The following is a 20,104-nucleotide window of genomic DNA, read 5'->3' as shown; positions in this document are numbered from 1 at the left end:
ATGCTGAAAGGCATCATCTCATACTGCATGGGAGATGGCAATGGTAAACCCCTCCTGTATTCTACCAAGGACAACCACAGGACTCTGTGGGCGCCAGGAGTCAACACCGACTCAACAACACACTTCACATTTACCAGTTACAAAAATGGCAGCTGTCAGCTTGTGAAGCTGGATGTAGCCAACATAGCACTCCCTAGTAACTGTGATAGTGATGTCATACATAAGCCAGGTAATTGTTAATGGGTTCTTCACATTGTCTGCCATCCATACAAAAATATTTCTATAAAGACCTGGGTACAGGGCACAATGTTAGTTGCAGTTTATTAGCACAAGGCAAACACTAGGATACACAAGTCATGATCATAGCTCTTCATTCTCTATTTTAGCTTTTGAAACACTGTGTGTATACATCCTAGGGGCTTTTCTCCCAGTTAACACCACCACACAAGCAGCTATCAACTCATTACAATTATATTTGATTAGTTACTTCATGATCTCAAATGTGCCCAGACAAAAGTTTGTTTTCTTTAGACTTCTACAGTAACATGTAGACCAAAAGATCTGTTAACATTTTTAATGGTGAAAATATAGTAAAAAAAAAATTCCAACCAGTAGAATCAAAATTGATCATCATACCAATAACAACTTATTTTACATCTGGTACTCCCGCACTGATTCGTTATAAATTTTTAAAAGGCACCACACATTAGAATTTTAAAGCAAGTGAGTAACCAAAAGTAAGCAACTTTCTATGAGTTCCTTATTGTACAAGCACAAACATTTTAAGGCAAGTGTTCCATGTGCAAAATACAGAATACAGGTAAAACCAACATTAACATTACATAGTCTTACACCATCTTCTTGTAATAACATTGGCATCAATACGTACAGTACATTTAAAACATTTTCTCTAGTGGAGCTCAGTCTAGGTTTGCTGCAAATATGGCCCTGATTACAAGTTACTTGAGCTTTTAACATTTAGATTGTGCTAGCAAAAAAGTCACTCTCTTTTTCTTGACTCTTCTTTTAGAAAAGTCCATATCAACTTGTTCACGATGTCAGGCTGATCTTGTTGGAGCCAGTGACTGGCTTCAGACAGGATAGTAAGTCTGAACTGATTTTTTACATAAATTCGTGTGATTTCTGCCATCTCAACCTCCATGAAGGGATCTCTTTCTCCCCACAGCAAAAGAGTAGGCATGGTGACCTCATGGTGCTGCAGAGGCAGGCAGCTTTAAAAACAAAATATGCAGATGTTTATCTTACTATGCTGAAAAAAATCATAGCAAATGTTTCAAGTTTATTTGTATTTCACCCAATCCAGAAAGGGAGACCCAAGCATGGAAGCAGGTTTAGATTGCAGCCAGAGTGGGTGTAAGATCAGGACTACTCAACCTAGGCCCCCACAGCTGCTTTTGGACTACAACTCCCATAATCCCCAGCAATAGTGGCTAATAGCCAGGGATTATGGTAGTTATAGGCCAATATTTGCAGGAGGACCGAAGCTGAGCAGCCCTGGTATAGATGATGATGATGAAAACATTTCTGTACCATTTTCAACAAAAAAAGTGGAGGTTTATATAGCATGGCGGTTTCTCATGGCGGTTTACATAGCAAAATATATGAGAAAATGGCTCACTGTCCCCAAAGGGCTCACACTCTAAAGAAAAGCACAAAGAAGACACAACAGCAAATGGAAAGATGCTTTGCTGGGCTGAATAAGACAGTTGCTCTCCGCCTGCTAAAAGATGCCTCTCTGTCCAGTTAGCAAGGGTAAATTGTGTATCTGTATTGACACTACAGTGCTCCTTGGAGGATGATCCAGGGCTCATTAACTAACTGGATCCACCTTTCAATGCAGGTAGGGATGTAAATCCTCAGGAGAATAAAATCAAGCTGAATCCAGATAAGACGGAGGTACTTATTGTGCGGGGTCAGAACTCTAGAGACTATTTTGATCTGCCTGTTCTAGATGGGGTCACACTTCCGCAAAAGGAACAGGTTCTAGATGGGGTCACACTTCCCCAAAAGGAACAGGTTTACAGCCTGGGAGTACTTCTGGATTCACACCTCTCCCTGGTTTCTCAGGTTGAGGCGGTGTCCAGGGGTGCTTTCTATCAGCTCCGGCTGATATGCCAGCTGCGCCCGTTTCTCAAGATCAACAACCTCAAAACAGTGGTACATTTGTTGGTAACCTCCAGACTTGACTTTTGTAATGCGCTCTATGTGGGGCTGCCTTTGTACGTAGTCCGGAAACTTCAGTTGGTTCAGAATGTGTGGCAACCAAGTTGGTCTCTGAGTCATCTCGGAGAGACCATGTTACTCCTTTACTGATGGAGTTACACTGGCTGCCAATAGGAATCCGGACAAAATACAAAGTGCTTGTTATAACTTACAAAGCCCTAAATGGCTTAGGCCTTGGGTATTTAAGATAGCTTCTTCTTCATTACAAGCCCAACCACCCATTGAGGTCACCTGAGGAGGTCCGTCTCCAGTTACCGCTAACTCGTTTGGTGGCTACACAGAGACGGGCCTTCTCGGTTGCTGCCCCGAAATTGTGGAATGCGCTCCCTGCAGGGATACGATCCTCCCTATCTCTGGCAATTTTCAAAAAACACCTGAAAACCTATCTTTTCGCTCAAGCTTTCTCAGCTTCCTAATATTTTTGGGTTTTAATTTCTGGTTATTTTTAAATTGTTGAATTGTTTTTAAGTTTTTGTATATGTTTTTAACTGGCTTTTATGTTGTTGTAAACCACCCAGAGACGAAAGTTTGCGGCGGTATACAAATTTGATAGATAGATAGATAATCTAGAGATACTAGTAGTTACACATGACTAAAGATGGATTAGGGCCATAGATTTTATACAACCTCCTCTATTTTATTATATTTGTTGAAGATTACTTTTTAATATTGGTACCAAGCAACATACCCTTAATTTGGTATAAAATCAGTAACACTGAATGGATCCCATTAATATTTTATGATATTTAATATGTTTTCCATTCAAGACAACCCTTCCATAATCTGAAGACAAATGGAAGTTGTTTGAATTGATCCATCTGTGGACTAACCTGCTTTGTAGTTGAAGAGTTGCTGGTAGTGACGGTTTGGCGTCTTCCAACCTTGAGACTCTGCATTATGTGAGTCTTAAGTGAGGGTTTAAATCTGCTTTATCCCAGAAATCTTGTATAAAGTAGATATAGTTTTTAATATGGTAATACATGATCAGTAAGACCAAAATAAGAAAAATCACATCCGAGACACCTAAAATTGGGTGGTGGGGTGTAGGAATTTCCATCTTATTTAGGGCTTGTGCCTAAATAATTTCTGTTAGTGCCTAGGAATTTGAAATGTACTCATAATATTGCTGCTACTCTTTGTACTGAGTCAGTAGTGCCATATCACATGTTCATTGATTTTAATGTCTCTCCTTTGTTCTGTACATAGTTTAAGTAACAGCCCTCAAAGCATATGAAAAGTGTATTGCGTATGAATACAGTAATGTTCAAAGGATATAAATTAATATAATATAAATATTATGAGGGTGTTGAAGAAACCTGCATTGGATTCCTCAGAGTTCCAGGCTTGACTACTGTAATGCACTCTATGTGGGGCTGCTTTTGTACTTAGTCTAGAATTGGTATAGAATGTGGCAGCCAGATTGGTCTCTGGGACAACCCGAAGGGACCACATAACACCAATTTTAAAAGAATGCACTGTCTGCCAATATGTTTCTGGGCGAAATACAAAGTGCTGGTTATTATCTATAAAGCCCTTAACAGCTTGGGCCCAGGGTATTTAAAAGAGAACCTTCTTTGTCATGAACCCTGCTGCCTGTTACAGTCTTTTGGGGAGGTCCAGTTATGGTTGCCGCCAGCTCGTTTGGTGGTGACTCGGGACTGGGCTTTCTCTATGGCTGCCCCGGGGCTTTGGAATATGCTCCCTGTTGAAATAAGAGCATCTCCCTTCTCTGTCTGTTCTCAGCAAGACCCCCAAGACTCAGCTGTTCTCATAGGCTTTTAACTGGAATTAATTTTAATAATTTGTTTTAACAACATGTTTTATGATATTGTTTTATTGTGTTTTTTAATCTGTTTTTATTTTTTATATTCTTTTGAATTTTGTACACTGCCTTGAGATGTACATATCAGGTGGTATAAAAATATGATAAATAAATACATATATTGGGTTATTTTACACATAACATGGAACCTACTTGCAAAGTTGGTAACTGAATTGTCAGTGTCCAAGTACTTCAGTTGAAATGGGTTGTCAAATGTACTGATAATGCTTTATATCCGGAATAGATTACATCTACCAGGCTTCCAAATCATGCTGTTACACATTTTTTCTCCATCACAAGTAATGTGCTACCAAACGAATACCTCAGACCCAGAATCCATACTGAAATGTTTATTCATGGGTGTGAATATGGTTCTCATATAAAAAGTTCTTTAGCTAATTATTACTGCAGTTAATGCTGAATCTTTTATGAATTTTATAGCAATCGGATATACTGATCTGAAGAATGCATAAATAGAAGCCACAGGTGATAGCTTTCATTCTACAAAGGAATATAGATTATTTTAAAAGCTCTGGCAATTGCATATATAAATTATGTGCTGAGATCAAAATTGTTCCTAAATTTGCACAAAAAATTCATAAGATTCAGATCTCTAACAGCAAAGTTCAGGGGTTTGGTGAAATTTTTGCAAAACTTAAGGAGTAGGGGGAGAGCTTTTTAATATTTAAGATCATTGAAAAACATGCTGAAATATTTTAGAGCATCATAGGTATCTTGTCTTTACACTTGTATTGCATGATGGATTATTTGAAAACACATCTCAGTTGCTGGATGTCAAGACAAGGGCATGGTCCAAACAGACAAGGTCAAGGCCAGAACAGGCAGATCAAGATTTGTGCTACCAGAAGCATGGGCATAGTTCAAACAGACAATTTTGACAAGTGCAGCAAACAGAGCTGGGGCAGAAGGCAGAGGTAAGGGCATAGGCAGGACTGGGCCAAGGGTCAAGTTCCAGAGAAGACAGGCTGGGTGAGGCAAAACAATTCCTGCTACTACTTCTAGTCATAGCCTACATCCTTTCTTTCCAGTTCCATTGGACTGGCTGATAAACTCTCGGCTTTTGCACTGACTTGCTCCTTTATGGATGTGGAAAGAGATGCCTTCTTTCCAATGCATACTGGCAGCTGAAAAAGCAAGGAACTCCCTGCTTTTACAGTTTACTCAGAGCTAGTCAGCACAGTGTCCCATCCGTGGAACACTGGGAAATGCTGGCCTAGGTGACTCCCTTATACTGCATCACTTATATAGCCAGATCTGCAGTGGAGGCAGAATTTTGGTGCCACAGGAGGTAAGTCCTGACCACTGGGTGTCCTGGTTTAAGACATACGTAAACCAGCAGTTTACGGTCGCAAGGCTCATATTGTGATTTCTCAAAGAGCCCCAGTGCCAGAAAGGCATACAAAGGAGCCCAAAAGAAGTAGAATTCTCAAAAAGGCCAGCAAACATTCCCGATTTCTCTCTGATTTAAAAAAGTAAGTCAGATAGTATATGAATAATAAAGAAGTATTATATTTATTGTTAACTACTCATGCCCAGCACCTGAGCACCTACAAACAACTGGGTTTACTATGTACTTGCAGATAGAAGCTGGAAAGATTTGCTTCACCCAAGAACATTATACTGACCTGAAGAGGTTTCTGTAGTGATTAATGGGGCCAGTTAGTGCTCCTGGTTGGGAAAAAACAAATAGGTAAGCCTCAATGTCTTCTGCTGTTAGCTTACATCCTTTCTTTCCAATTCCGGTGGATTGGCTGGTAAAGAGGTTTTTCAGCGTCTACGGCAACATACAAGCAAATAAAATAGATTAAAAGTTGCCCAAAATTACTAGGCCATTTTCAGTCATAAGCATTGTCATTTTCTCAAATGGAGCAGCAAATACTAGATTTATGTTAATTCCCCCAGACTTTTGGCATGGTTAGTCAGCCTTCTGTTGGTATTTATGCCTAAGCTAAAATTAGAAAATGTTAATTTCCCCATGGACCTATAGCTGATCAAATCTGTACACAGCATACGTCAATAAGGCAAAACATATTGACGTACAGCCATAAGACTGCATTAGAGATGGCACAGTTTGACTCAGAATACTGCCATTTAAAAATGTTTAACTGCAGTGAAGTGTCATCTTTAAGAAATGTACAGCCCATTTTTATAGTTCACTGGAATCTAGCCAAGACGAATATAACAGCAGCATTATTGAGCAGATTACATTCACCATCAATATGGAAGCATGACAGCCAGTGCAGAGCAGTGCTTATATTGTTGGACTTCAACCCAAGAAAACTGGATTCCAAATTTGTGATCTGCAGCAACCTAACCTAACTCATACTGGCCAACATCCAGAGCAATGAACTGCATGTGGGAAGACATTGTGCTAGTACAAAGCTGTTGCACTAGCTAGTTGTTGTAAGTCTGGAGCTTGCATTCCTGATTAGTATTGTAACTGCTTGTGGTTGTTCAACAGTGGCACAACTGCAGTATGCCTCATTTGTTTTAATGGGAACTTTTGTCCAAGAGTGCTATAGTGCAACTCTGCTGGTCCTCATTTTTAGCGCAATGAAGCCATCCTTTTGTGCTAACACAGGGGTTCCCAACAGCAGGTACAAGTGCCTGTAGAGGTACTTGAAGGGCTTCCAGGGATACTCAGAGCCGTCCTACCTTCCCACTCTTCAGCTGCACTCTTTGTTCCCCATCTGAGGATTGTCAGCAGCTTGAAGATGATACCTTAGCAATGTGTCCACTGCAGAAGGTGAGGCAGGAGAGTGAAGACCCTCCTCCTGTGCTTCTGATTGGCTGCTTATGTGCTGAAGCTCAGCATACCCTCTCCTCAGCTTGACTGACAGGCTCAGAAGATTAGAACTGAGTCTTCCCATTGAAATTAATGGGACAAGTAAACTTGTCCCATTAATTTCAGTGGGAATACGTGAAATGCTTGACTAACAAGCAGAAGGTCACCGGTTCGAATCCCCGCTGGTACTATATTGGGCAGAAGCGATATAGGAAGATGCTGAAAGGCATCATCTCATACTGCATGGGAGGAGGCAACGGTAAACGCCTCCTGTATTCTACCAAAAAAACCCACAGGGCTCTGTGGCCACCAGGAGACGAAATCGAGGGCACACTTTACCTTACTCATGAGTGACTTAGTCTGGATATAAGCCACACACACATACACAATCTCTATGAGGTACCTCAGCTGAACGTTTGTGACAGAGGGGATACATTTGTTTAAAAAGGTTGGGAACCACTGTTTTAGCACAACAATGATAGTTAAGCACATGATTCCTTGCTCTGGATATCAGCCACTGTTGTTAGGATAAAAATCGTGGGGAGTACATTGTTCCAAACCCCTTCAAAGAGGGGCAGGATACATATGTAATTAACAATAATGTATATAATGATCTCTCCACACATGATGTATTTAGGTGCCTATACCTAAGGTATTTTAAATGCACATTAAAATCTAAATAACATATGTGACAAACACATGTATAATTGTTATGCAGATTTTTAGTCTAACATGGGGTTCCCAGTAGTCTCTTTATTCTTGATCAGGTTCACACCCACTTAATTTCATTAATGCTAAAGCATTGATGTTTCCAGACTATTTACTAGGTCCAAACACCTTAAAAAGACAAAAACATACCAAAAAACCCACCTGCTGTAGCTGGAGATCATTTTGAAAAGCTTAGCCTAATTTTAATGGGGCATTTCTTTTTGTAAGGGCATTTTGACATAACATAACCCTCTCTTCCTTGTATGTGTGCATGTTTGTGTGTTTTTAATACAGGACTGAAAAGCTAAAAAGAGCAACATTGTTGATTGTTGATCAGGTTCACACCCACTTAATTTCATTAATGCTAAAGCATTGATGTTTCCAGACAATATCAACATCAAAAATATTATAAATTTTTTAATAATAAATAAACATTTACAATTAAATGACTATTCAAGCCATTGTAGGTGTTACATGTTAATTAGAGGTGGAACATGCTAAAAATATATATCCTTTTTTGTTTGTGCAGATGGCCTGTCTGATCCTGTATGTTTTCTTGGAAGTATGTCCTATTGAGTTCAATGGCATGTACTCACAAGTGTGCATAATATTGGGCTCCACATGTACAACTAGCATGCACATCCCACAAAAATAAAAACATCATATTGTGCATTTTACACAATAAATCCTGAAAATCTCGTGCATACTGAAGCATTAAAAACATACCTTTTACTTCTGCACGGCCATTTCCCCATCAGAAATACATGTAAGAAGCTCTTTTTTCTAGAAACTCACCTTGAAATCATTTATTGTAAACATAAGTTCAGGAAACCATGGCATTTGGAAGAAGTAGTAGTAGGCCGATTTAATCATTTGTGACGGACGTCGTAAAATGTATTCTTGAAAAGAAAAATACACCCAGGAATTAAAAAGGAAAGCTGATGACATTTTGATAAACTCTACAATTATTTTATAACAAGGAGCTGCAAAATTGATCTGGCTTACAGGACTGATGTCAGAGGGGCACATCACTGAGCAGCTGCCCAGGACCCCATGAATGACCCAATCCCTGAAACCACCTCTGTGCCCATATAGCCCTTCTGTGCTGGAGACAAAGCTGCTCTTTCAGCTAAAAGAGTTGCTCTGAAGTTGCCTCCTCTAGATCTTTCCTTTGCAAAACAGAGCAGTTAAAAGCCAGTTCTATAGGCCCCTATTTTCCAGGGACATGCAAAAAATCCCAACTTTAAATAAGCCTAAAGTCTGCATTCTGGGAAAAGGCTGAGACTTGCAAGAGAGTAAATTGAGACATGTACCTTACCCTGCGTATGCAGAGCCCTTCCTCACATTATTAGAGTATTTGATGGCATCATTGGACAAGCTAATTGCATGAGTTTTTCATTGTAGATTGAATTTGAATATGAAGAAAATATTCTTATGTTCTTATTGGCTACTAGTCAAAGGGCTATAGGCTACCTCCAGCCTCAAAGGCAGGATGCCTCTGAGTACCAGTTGCAGGGGAGTAACAGCAGGAGAGAGGGCATGCCCTCAATTCCTGCCTGTAGGCTTCCAGCGGCATCTGGTGGGCCACCGTGTAAAACAGGATGCTGGACTAGATGGGCCTTGGGCCTGATCCAGCAGGGCTGTTCTTATGTTCTTAATTCCAGCCATTTCCCCCTCAAATTCTGATGTTACTCTCATCTACTTTTTCATACAATGAATCCTTTGTATTATGCTGGGGAAAGTCCTCCCCTTCATTCCAGCCATAATCTTTTTGAACTAACTTGCTGTATCATCTTCCTTCTAATGGGTTGTGGATCTGTTTATTCTTTCTTCAGATTCCAATTATTATTTTCTTAAATTGGCCACAGCAACACACATTCCACTAAACGTGATGATGCTACAGATTCATGGGAAGTTAGATTTGACTTCCAAACTCACCTGTAAAAACAGAAGGATGTGGAAAATTTATAACCACCAGCTTAGTTACTGTTTCTGGGTAACAAATAGCAACTAGCCAAGCAATCATTCCACCCCAGTCATGGCCAATCAGCACACACTTGCTGTATCCTGAAATGTAAAAATAGAATTTTGACAGTTGTTTACCAACAGTAACATCCAAATAAATTATCACATCAAAGGAAATGACAGTAGCTGTATATTTGCTTGCAATATCTCAGCTTCACTCTTTTTTTCTCCTTGGGAAATAACTTACATCACCATAGCTGTGATCACTTCTGTTAATAAACCCTGTTAAGAACCACAGCTGACAATGCAGCAACACAGAAGGCCGGGAATGTAAAAAATTTTTTTAGTGCAGTCAGGGTTTAAGAACATAAGAATGGGTTTCTCTTTTTTCTGTTAGCTGTAGTTTTGTTCATTTATTGATCAACATCCTCACTAGCTGTGTGCCTGCATGCTGAGTGTCCCTGCTGTATAGAGCTTCCTGAGTTTTCCAGTGCTGATTGTCCAAGGGGGGAGTAATTCTCGCCAGTCTCATCAGTCTCCTTCCAGCAGAAATGTCCTGTGCCACTCAAAAATATAGCCCTGAGGGCCATATTTTCATGACACAGGAGGGCACTTCCGGGGGAAGGAGAGTGAAAAAACAAAACAAAACCATGCCTTGCACAATAAGCACTGCGGAACTCAGGAAACTCTGTGAAGCAGGGGTGCTTCTTCCTGGGTCTTGGCTGCATGGTTAGTCAGGATGTCGGTCAAGATCTGTATCCTGTTTTTCAAGAAGTTGCTCAAAGCATTTTACTCAGAGGGGGAGAAAAGAATAAAATAAATAAAAACAGAATTTTATAAATATACTGGCTGAAATTCTCTGCAGGACTACAAAAAAGTAGTCCTACAAAGACACAAAAGACTAAAGTTTAACTGTTCTATAGTCTTTCCCCCTCAGCCCCTATGGGAACTGGGGGAAGGGTGCAATTTTTGCTGCCCTCTTCTCCCTTCAGATGGATTTTTTAAACCCCAGCAATCTGTCCATGCAGATCATGTACTGTAGCCCTCAGAGACATATTCCTGGAGTTTAAATAACCATCTGGAGGGAGGAGAGAGCAGCAAAAATTGCACCCTCCCCCCTCTGCACCTGTGGGGCTGCAGGGAAATACTATAGAGCAGTTAAGCTTGAGTCTTTTTGCATCTCCACAGAACTATTTCTGTTCTCTGAAATTCAGAGAATTTCAGCCAATAAAATAATTGGAAAATACATCATCTAATTGGAAAAGTCACTTAAGGAGAACTCTCAAAGGTGTGATAATAAGGAAATGCAAGGAAATAGAGACTCTTCTATTCCAAAGGGAGGTCATTCCACAGTCTTGGTGTCAGCTGTAAAGGCCTTGCTTCTAGCAGCAAATGTTCATATTGCATAAATAGAAAGATATTGAAGCAACCGATTTGGTTAACAAAGACAGCATGAGGATTGATATAAAGAAAGATGGGCTCCAAGATGTTTGGGTCTCAGCCCACATAGAGCTTTATAAGTTAAAACAAGCATTTGAATTGGTCCTGAAAGTACAGGACACCAGCAGGTAGCACAGTGCATGAAGTACCCGCTCCTACCTCCTGACATTTGAGAAGACAGGCAGCAAAATGTTGTGCCAGCTGAACCTTCCAAGCTGCCTTCTAAAGCAGCCCCATGTAAAACATATTACAGTAGTCAAGCCTGGAAGTTATGAGTGCATAGATCAGTGTGGGAAGGCATGTCTCCTCCAAAAGGGAATGCTGCCTGCATGGCAGACGTAATTGACAGAAGTTTCCCCAGAGACTAGAGCAACCTGCTTGTCAAAAAAACCCTAAAACATGGTCCAGAATGACAGGGTCCAGGTTGTGCTGATGCAGTAACAACCTCCCTATTAACTATTAACATATTTAACCCCTCCAAAGTTCTTTGGCCTTATTGCAACACATTATAATTTAAGCAGGGCTGATCAAAGAGATGTTGGTACTTGAGCTGGAAAAAGCTTTTTTCTCCAGGGTAAAAAAAATTCTCTTTTTGTGTCGGAGTATCTGTTATGACCCAAACTTGCAGTAAAGTGTGATGTATGAAAAGCCTCCAGGAGATACCAGAGATTGAACTTGGAAGCTTCTACATGCAAATCAGGTGTTCTGTCACTGAACAGATATGAAGATGGGGAAGGGAGGCTGTTCAAGTCACAGGACTAGGCAGAATAAATGATAGAGCAAACATGCAATTTCAGTATTTTACCTTGAGCTCTGAAATGCCTGCTTAGGATGAGCTCTAGTTTCAGGTTTATTTGTAAGTATGATATGATAGAGATGTTTGGACTTATCAAGACTTCAATTTACTTTTGCCATACAATACTCCCACAATTATTTCCCAGAATAACATGCAGTCTGCATATTAGTGTGTGTGTGTGTAGTCTTTTTTATGCAGAGATACCTTGTCCTTTTAAAAAACAGTCCTATCGGGCTGTGAATGCCAGAAAGTGAGAGCATACAGTTGCTTGAGGGAGGTTAAGGGAAGGCTGCTTGCAGACTCTGTAGTCTAGATAAACATACCTGTGCTTGAGCAATCATCCACCAAAGAAATACAACTAGTTATTCTAGTAAGAACTAATCAGCCTACTTTCCTTTCACTGTCTCTACAACTGGACTAAATTTGGTTCAAATCGAGATTCACAAGTTAGATCTCTTGCACATCAAATCTTCATGCATCCACCATCTTGGATCAGGGTGGATGACATTATTACAAACTATACTACTGAGGTGTCCCTGTGTGTCACTCACTACAACTGTATCAAATTTGGTCCAAATGTGTTAGACAGTCCTCAAGTTAGTGCACTTGTGCCTCAAAAGTTCACCATCTTGGAGCAAGGTGGATGACATCATCACAAACTACACCATTGGGACATCTCTATGTGTCCATACAGCTGTAGCAAATTTGGTTCAAATCAGTTAGACTGTCCACAAGTTAGTGCATCTGTGCCTCAAGTTTATGTGTCTGCCATCTTGGATTGGGGTAGATGACATCATGACAAACTATGCCATTGAGGTATACCTATGTGTCCCAACAGCTGTAGCAAATTTGGTTCAAATCAGTTAAGCATTTCAAAAGTTAGCCCACTTGTGCCTCCAAAGTCTATGCATCCGCCATCTTGAGTCAGGGTGGATGACATCATCACAAACTACACCATTGAGGTGTCCACTGCAACTGTATCCACTTTGGTTCAAATGGGTTAGACAGTCTACAAATTAGCTCACTTGCAGCTCAGATGTTCACGTGGCCGCCATCTTGAATTGGAGTGGATGATGACATCACACACCATGCCATTTGGGCATCCCTATGTGTCCCTACAGCTGTAGCAAATTTGGTTCAGATCAGTTAAGTGGTTTACAAGTTAGCCCACTTAAACCTCCAAAGTTTACGCATCTGCCATCTTGGATTGGGGTTGATGACATCATCACAAACTACACCATTAAGGTGTCCCTATGTGTCCCTACAACTGTACCCGATTTGGTTCATATTGGTCCAAGCATTGCGAAGTTGATGTGGGGGACACACACACAGAATGATCTCATAAGCCTGCTGGAAAGTAGGCTAAAAAGGCTGACATCCCAACTAATGAAGACAGTGCACTGCTGGGAGCTCTTGCGCAGCTCCCCAAGTCTCCCTGCGTGCGCTGTTGTGCCAGAGCCCTGAGAGTTTGGAAGGATGACATGTTTCTGATCTTGCAGAGCCCCTCCTGAGCACGAGTGCTCCAAACTTTAAGGGCTCTGACACAACAGTGCACATACTGGGGGTGTGGGCTGGGAGTGTTGTGCAGGGACTCCCAGAGCATCCCTACAGTTCCTCAAAGTGCACCCACTTAATTAGTCTGGATGTCAGCCAAAGTGCACAAGCGTGTGTGTGTCTGTGAAGATGTTGTGCTGCTGCTAATCATCCAGTAAGTGCCTGTGCCATTGTGACCTTTCACATGGCAGCTGTATTTGCACTGATAGTGCTGGCTAGGGGTATGGGTAGAGGTGAGGTTATATTTTCTCAACAATATGATGTGGTTTTGGCATTGCAACAATATGATTTATATGTGACACATATTTCTACTTGGAGATAGCTGGATTTCCTTAAACAAATGCATGACAACTTCACTTTACTGTGCAAAAAGAGATTGTCTGGAAAGATCCTTCCATTTAACTCTCAGCACTGCATGAGCACTACATATTAGCGCTGCATGAGCTGACACTTTCATTCCGAATAAAGTACACATTTTGTTAAGCAGCTCAAAAATCACATCTTTTAAACAAAAACTACAAGCATATCAAATTTGCCTGAATTAGATTTAAAGTGGGGAAAGTAGCATATGCTATACACACACACGAGCCATCACCTTAAAAAATGCTTTTGTTAAAAGGAAAAATGTTATCATCTAGCTATTCCCTTCCCCAGTAATATTATAAATTGGGCAGTATGGCTGCTATTAACACACCAAGAGACTCCAAGATATCCTTTATATCTGTAATCAGGCAGTCCAGCTTGTAATTCTCTCGGTGGGCAGGAGCATCAGTTTCTCCGTAACCTCTCAAATCCAGGGCCACAACTCGGAATTCACTCTTAAAGTCCCGCATCTGGTGGCGCCAGGAGTACCTAGTAAATAAGAAGAAGAGTTCACAGTCTTTATTTAAGATTTACAAATTGCTTTTTCTTTCAAAAGAAACCAAAAGCTGTTCACATAGAAACATCAAACAACATCATAAACATAACTCCATCAAAGGGGGAGGGGGAGCTGGATAAAAACAGGTAAAATCAAAGCACAGTCCAGTAACAGATTAAATTATAAATGTCTGCCTGAATAAAACCTTGACATGCTTCTTTAATAATTGCTAGGTCAAGCTTAGTATGGGAAGGGAAGGAAAGAAGAGTTTTTTTAAAAATAAAAAATAAAAACCCATGCACATTATTGTTCCTGTGTGGATCCTGATGATGGATGAGGGACAGCAAGTATTGGGGTGGGGTAGGAGATGCATTCATAGCATCAATGAAAAAATAGTATCACTTTGCCACATATCTTCTTTAGTAAAAAGATGGGGTTAAAGATACTGAGGGTCCTTTGTTAGACTGATTAATGGCTAATATTCCAAGATGACTGTTTCATTAATACAAGCTAATGACAGGAAATAGTTTCCTGACAGCTGGGTCTCTCTCTCTCCAGTTTTTGAAATAAAATACCTATTATCATAGTCTTGGAAGATAATGCTCTCTAGGGGTGTGCAATTCGGGAATTCGGTGATTTGGTTTGGGACCCGAACCGAATCACCCCTGTTCTGTTTTGTGCCCGAATATGGGCCACCCGAATCACCCTTGATTCGGTTCGGATTCGGATTTAATCCGAATCTGAATTGATTCGGGGGGTAAAAAAGGGGCCCAGGGGCAAAATTTTGGGGTGGGGTGGTAGTGCCCAATGGGTGGAGTCTACCACCCCAATTTCAGGGGAATTGGGCAAAGGGCTGATTTTTGGGGAATTTTTGAAATTTTAGTGATGTTGGGGCAGTTCGGGGGCATAGCATGGGATCTGGGCAAAAGGAGTGGGGTGGGGTGGTAGTGCCTAATGGGTGCAGGCTACCACCCCAATTTCAGGGGGATTGGGCAAAGGGCTGATTTTGGGGGAATTTCTGAAGTTTTCATGTCTTTGGGGCAGATTGGGGCAGAAAGTGGGGACTGGGGCAGAATAGTGGGGTGGGGTGGTAGTGCCTAATGGGTGGAGGCTACCACCCCAATTTCAGGGGGATTGGACAAAGGGCTGATTTTTTTGAGAATTTTTGAAGTTTTAGTGACTTTGGGGCAGTTTGGGGGCAGAAAGTGGATCTGCCCCAAAAGAGTGGGGTGGGGTTGTAGTGCCTAATGGGTGGAGGCTACCACCCCAATTTCAGGGGGATTGGGCAGAGGCCTGATTTTTGGGGAATATTTGAAGTTTTGGTGTCTTTGGGGCAGAAAGTGGATCTGCCCCAGAGGAGTGGGCTGGGCTGGTAGATAGTGCCTAATGGGTGAAGGCTACCACCCGTCCCCAATTTCAGAGTGATTGGGCAGAGGGGTGAATTTTGGTGAATTCTGAGGTTTGTCTTCATAAGGTGAAGTGTGCTAAATTGATTACTTCCTCATATTCATAGTAATTGAGAGTGTGAAAAAGTGAAAGTGGGGTCATGAGAGTTGTCTAATTGAAAAAAATCTCATTTGCTATGATAGAATGAGAATTCACACCTCAGAAAAAACTTCTGAGGTGTGAATTCTCATTCTATCGGTTCGGCCCCGAATCACCCGAAATTGCTCGTTTCGGGCACAGATCGTTCTGTGCCTGAAATTTTTTGCACATCCCTAATGCTCTCTGGTTAGTGGGAGGGGACAGGAGGAGGAGAATGGAGCCAGTCTGGCAAATTTGCATTTGGGAGATTTGGAGGCAGAGGAGAGAGAGGAAGTGTGTGTGTGTGTATTCAACTGTCTTATGGAAGAAGTAGCAAACAGAAGTGGTTTATACCATAATTGCTCTGGCACTTGTTCCGCTCATCCTGGTCCATTTAGACCATCAGTCATGAACATAGTGACCAACACACTCTCCATATAGATTGGGAATTGGGGGATCAGACTGATTGATCATCTTATTCACAATACCATTTATACAAAAATTCCCAACTGCATTTGTGGCACACAGGTTAATCTGTATCTATCTTTCCAAAAAGCCTTAGTTGATTCCCACATTGTCTTCAGGAAAGTATTTCCGTTTTGTACTGTTCACACAGCCACTTCAGCGGGGATCTAACTGCTGTTCCTCTCAGCTTTACTGGGCTTTTATTTTATCCTACAGAGTCTTTGTGCGATAACTTTGGAGGTTCTATCCTGCTAGTAGTTTCCATTTTGAAGAAGGACAATGTCCTGGGGCACAGACCCTCATCCGCTGCTCTTCCTAACTTATCCTCATGGTACCTTCGTGAGTGAATACAGATATGTGGCTAAGGCATCTCTCTAAATAGCTGACAGCATCCTGGGCATCTTTAAGCCAGGACCTAAATTGACTGCAATAAAAAAAAAGAAAGCTTTCTTCCTCCTTTTGAAACCACAAACAAAAGACTAGCTGGACCAGAAAAATTAGACCTCAGTTATAGTCTGATGGATAAAATTTGGTTCTTTTTCAGAGGCGGGCAAACAATGTAACTTTTTCATTCTAGAAATCAAAAGGAGATGTAAAATGTGTCACAAATTAACTTAATTATAAATATTTTGTAATTTATTATCAGCAGTGTATTTATCAACATGTCCTTATTTAGTCAATCACAGCTGTTTCTTAACAACAAAGATTAACTGTCAGTGATTTGATATCTCCATATATTTTCACCAGCTGCATACCTGGTTAGAACTACAGGTTGATTACCTGTAACTTTGGTTCTTCTAGTGGTCATCTGTACTTTTACACCAATGGGCTATGCGTCTGCGCAGAGACCTCGTCGGAACCTAACAAGCTCAATTCTCCTGCTTTGGGCAGGAACTCTGCCCCCAGCCACTATATGTGGCTGCACCACTCCTCATCCCCTCAGTCACGGAGTCCACCTTGAGGAGACCCTGCGGGGAGGACGGGAGGGCATGTAAAAGTACAGATGACCACTAGAAGAACCAAAGTTACAGGTAAGCAACCTATTGTTCTTCGACGTGGTCTCTATCTTTTAGACCAATGGGCGCATAACAAGCTAGCACCCGAGGAGGAGGGAAGAAATAAAGCAATATGTAAACTGCCAGAATCATTTATTTCAGAAACAAGTACATCAACTGAAAATGGACTGCAGGACATTCCTGCCAAATACAGCATTATTCTGTTCTCAATAGCATAATGGTGGATAAACCAATGGGCGAAGCCCAAGTAGCCGCTTGACAAATAGTGTCCAAAGGGACTGCACGATCAAAGGCAATAGAGGCTGCCATGGATCTGACCGAGTGGGCCTTAACAGAAGCAGGCAACTGCTTATGATCCAATTTATAACAAAGCTCAATTGTTGAAACTATCCACCTGGTCATAGACTGAGCAGAGACTTGGAGGCCTTTACGAGGCCCATCATAGAGAACAAACAGGGAATGCATTTTTCTCCACTCAGCAGACCTCTGGACATAGAAGGATAATGCCCTCCTAACATAAAAATGATGTAACCTACGCTCTGCTTCAGAGGAAGAGTCCTGGAAGAATACAGGCAGAGTAAGTGGCATGGAATGATGGAACATAGAGGCCACCTTAGGAAGGAATTGTACATCCGGCCTAAGCACCACCTTGACCTTATGAAATTGCAGGTAAGGTGGATCAACCCTTAGTGCCCATAATTCACTCACCCTCCTCCTGGAGGTGATGGCCACCAGAAAGGCAACCTTCCAGGTAAGGAGACAGGGATCAATTGAAGACAAAGGCTCAAAGGGAGGCCGCATCAATCCAGCCAGAACCACAGACAGATCCTAGGTCGGTGACATAACAGGATCGTCAGGAAAAACATGTGACAGACCCTTCAAGAAGCTCTTAACTACCGGGTCTTTAAATCATGAAGCCCGGGTTGCCAGGGAATGTGCCACAATGGCAGCCAAATCTACCTTAAGGGACGACAGCTTTAGACCAGACTCTTAAGTGAGAGTAGATAATTACATACATCTTGAACAGAAGGATTATACACATCAAACCCATGCAGGTTATCAAAGGAACTGAAACGACTCCACTTATAAGATTTTCTAGTGAACAGCTTCCTGGCTGCAACCAAAATGTCCCTTGGTTTTGGTGGGAAGTCGGCAGGATCTTCCAGGCCATCAGATGAAGGGCCCGAACGTTCGGGTGGAGCACTCAACCCCTCTCCTGTGACAACAGGTTCGGCTGAGCGGGGAGGCGCATCCAAGACACTGCCAGCCGCCTCAGGGCCGAAAACCAAGGCCTCCTGGGCCACCAAGGGGCTATCAGTGATAAGATAAGGCTGCTGCGTCCCTTCTACAAGGGGGAGGGAGAGCAGGCAGCCCGCTCTCACCCTAGCCAACAGAGGCTACTTCCAGTTCCTTTCTGAGTGTCATGGAAGCAATTGGGAGGAAGGAGGAGGAGAGGAAGGCACAGCCAAACAACATAAGACTACAGTTTAAAAGCTTTATTAACTATGATTACATTCAAGCAATTAGCATAAGCAGATCAACCAGATGTTTCCTAGTGTAGGGTTCTCAGTGACAGTTAAAATCATTCCACCTCATTAGAGATAGCTAACAACTAAAGGCAATTTCTGTTCTGAGTAACAGTGGAAAACACATTCCTCTAGTCCAGGCAAGTGGCCAAAACTGTTGCTGTGTGAAAAGTGTGGCTTATCTCTTCTGCAGCATAGCAACAAACCAAAACAATCTCACAGCCCAGCTCTAGCAGGAAAAGGCATTCTCTTAATTAATCCAATGATTTCTATGACAGTTAAAACATACCAGTAGTATAATGCAAGGCAATTTCAATTCTTAACAGGAAGAGAGCATTCCTTTCTTACTTTTTAGGCAGACTTATCACTTGACAAGCACAGTGCAAAAACAAGTTTTAAGCCTTGGGTAGGTATAAACAATTCCCTTTGGTTACTGTAGTTCAGCAAAAATCAAAAGCTCACATCCTGGTTGTCTTTTGCAATAACACACTCACAGGCCTCAACTTGGCTCTCTGGGTTCTGGGTCTAATTTTTAAAAGGGGGGTTGCCAGCTTGTTCATATCATCAGGATGGCCCTGGCCTGCTCCAATCTCAGTTTGCTCAGCACCCTCGGAATGAGGGGGAATGGAGGAAACAGGTACAGTAGAGGGCCCGTCCAAGACAGGACGAAGGCATCACTCAAAGAGCCCTCGCTTCCCCTGGAGCAAGAAAGGGTGCATCGAGCATTGTCCCAGGAAGCAAATAGGTCCAGAACTGGAACACCCCACTTTGCGAATATGTTCCTGAGAACATCCTGGTTCCAGGTCCATTTGTGGGAGACTGACAACATCCGGCTCAACGTGCCCGCCTGGACATTCAGGGCACCCTGAATGTAGACCACCTGAGGCGACACTGTATGCACCACACACCAGTGCCAAAGATCCACTGACAGGAACAGAAGGCTCCTCGAAGACATGACACCCTTTCGATTTACGTAGGCTTTCGCCATCGTATTGTCTGTTTGGACCGTTACTGCAATTACTGGCAAGAACCCCTTCAGTGCATTGAATATGGCCAGCCACTCTAAGTAGTTGATGTGTCGAGTCCTTTCCCTGGGGGACCAGGTGAAAAACGTCCAGGTGCGCTCCCCAACCAAGCTCTGACTCATCAGTCGTAATCACCCATCGAGACCGGGGAGTTCTGAAAGGGGCACCGACAGCCATGGTGGATCTCGGCCCACCAGGCCGCAGTTTCCTGCACCCATAGAGGGGGCATGCAGTCCAAACGGGTTGGATCCCGAAGGGGGTCGAATATAATCCAAGAACCAGCACTGGATGATTCGCATCCGAAGGCACGCCTGAGGAAGCACATAAGTGGTGGCTGCCAATGTCCCAACAAGA

The 20,104-nt window shown here is 42.1% G+C and overlaps 1 protein-coding gene across 2 annotated transcripts in view; it reads right to left on the bottom strand.

Moving 5' to 3' along the window:
* Nucleotides 1-295: 295 nt before the first annotated feature.
* EPHX4 (epoxide hydrolase 4) overlaps nt 296-20,104 on the bottom strand; it is a 49,724-nt gene continuing 29,915 nt past the window's right edge. For both annotated transcript variants that reach the window (XM_053248956.1, XM_053248957.1), the window contains 5 exons: nt 14,030-14,187; nt 9,519-9,647; nt 8,376-8,479; nt 5,713-5,861; nt 296-1,232 (listed from right to left, as the gene is read on the bottom strand). In XM_053248956.1, coding sequence (XP_053104931.1) covers nt 1,001-1,232; nt 5,713-5,861; nt 8,376-8,479; nt 9,519-9,647; nt 14,030-14,187 — 772 coding nt within the window. In that variant the 3' untranslated portion in view covers nt 296-1,000. The remainder of the gene's footprint in view (nt 1,233-5,712; nt 5,862-8,375; nt 8,480-9,518; nt 9,648-14,029; nt 14,188-20,104) is intronic.

The sequence above is a fragment of the Hemicordylus capensis genome, chromosome 4 (genome assembly GCF_027244095.1).
Source record: "Hemicordylus capensis ecotype Gifberg chromosome 4, rHemCap1.1.pri, whole genome shotgun sequence".
NCBI lineage: Eukaryota > Metazoa > Chordata > Lepidosauria > Squamata > Cordylidae > Hemicordylus > Hemicordylus capensis.
The sequence above is the reverse complement of the archived record's forward strand: the minus strand, read 5'-3'. Positions and strand labels throughout refer to the sequence as shown.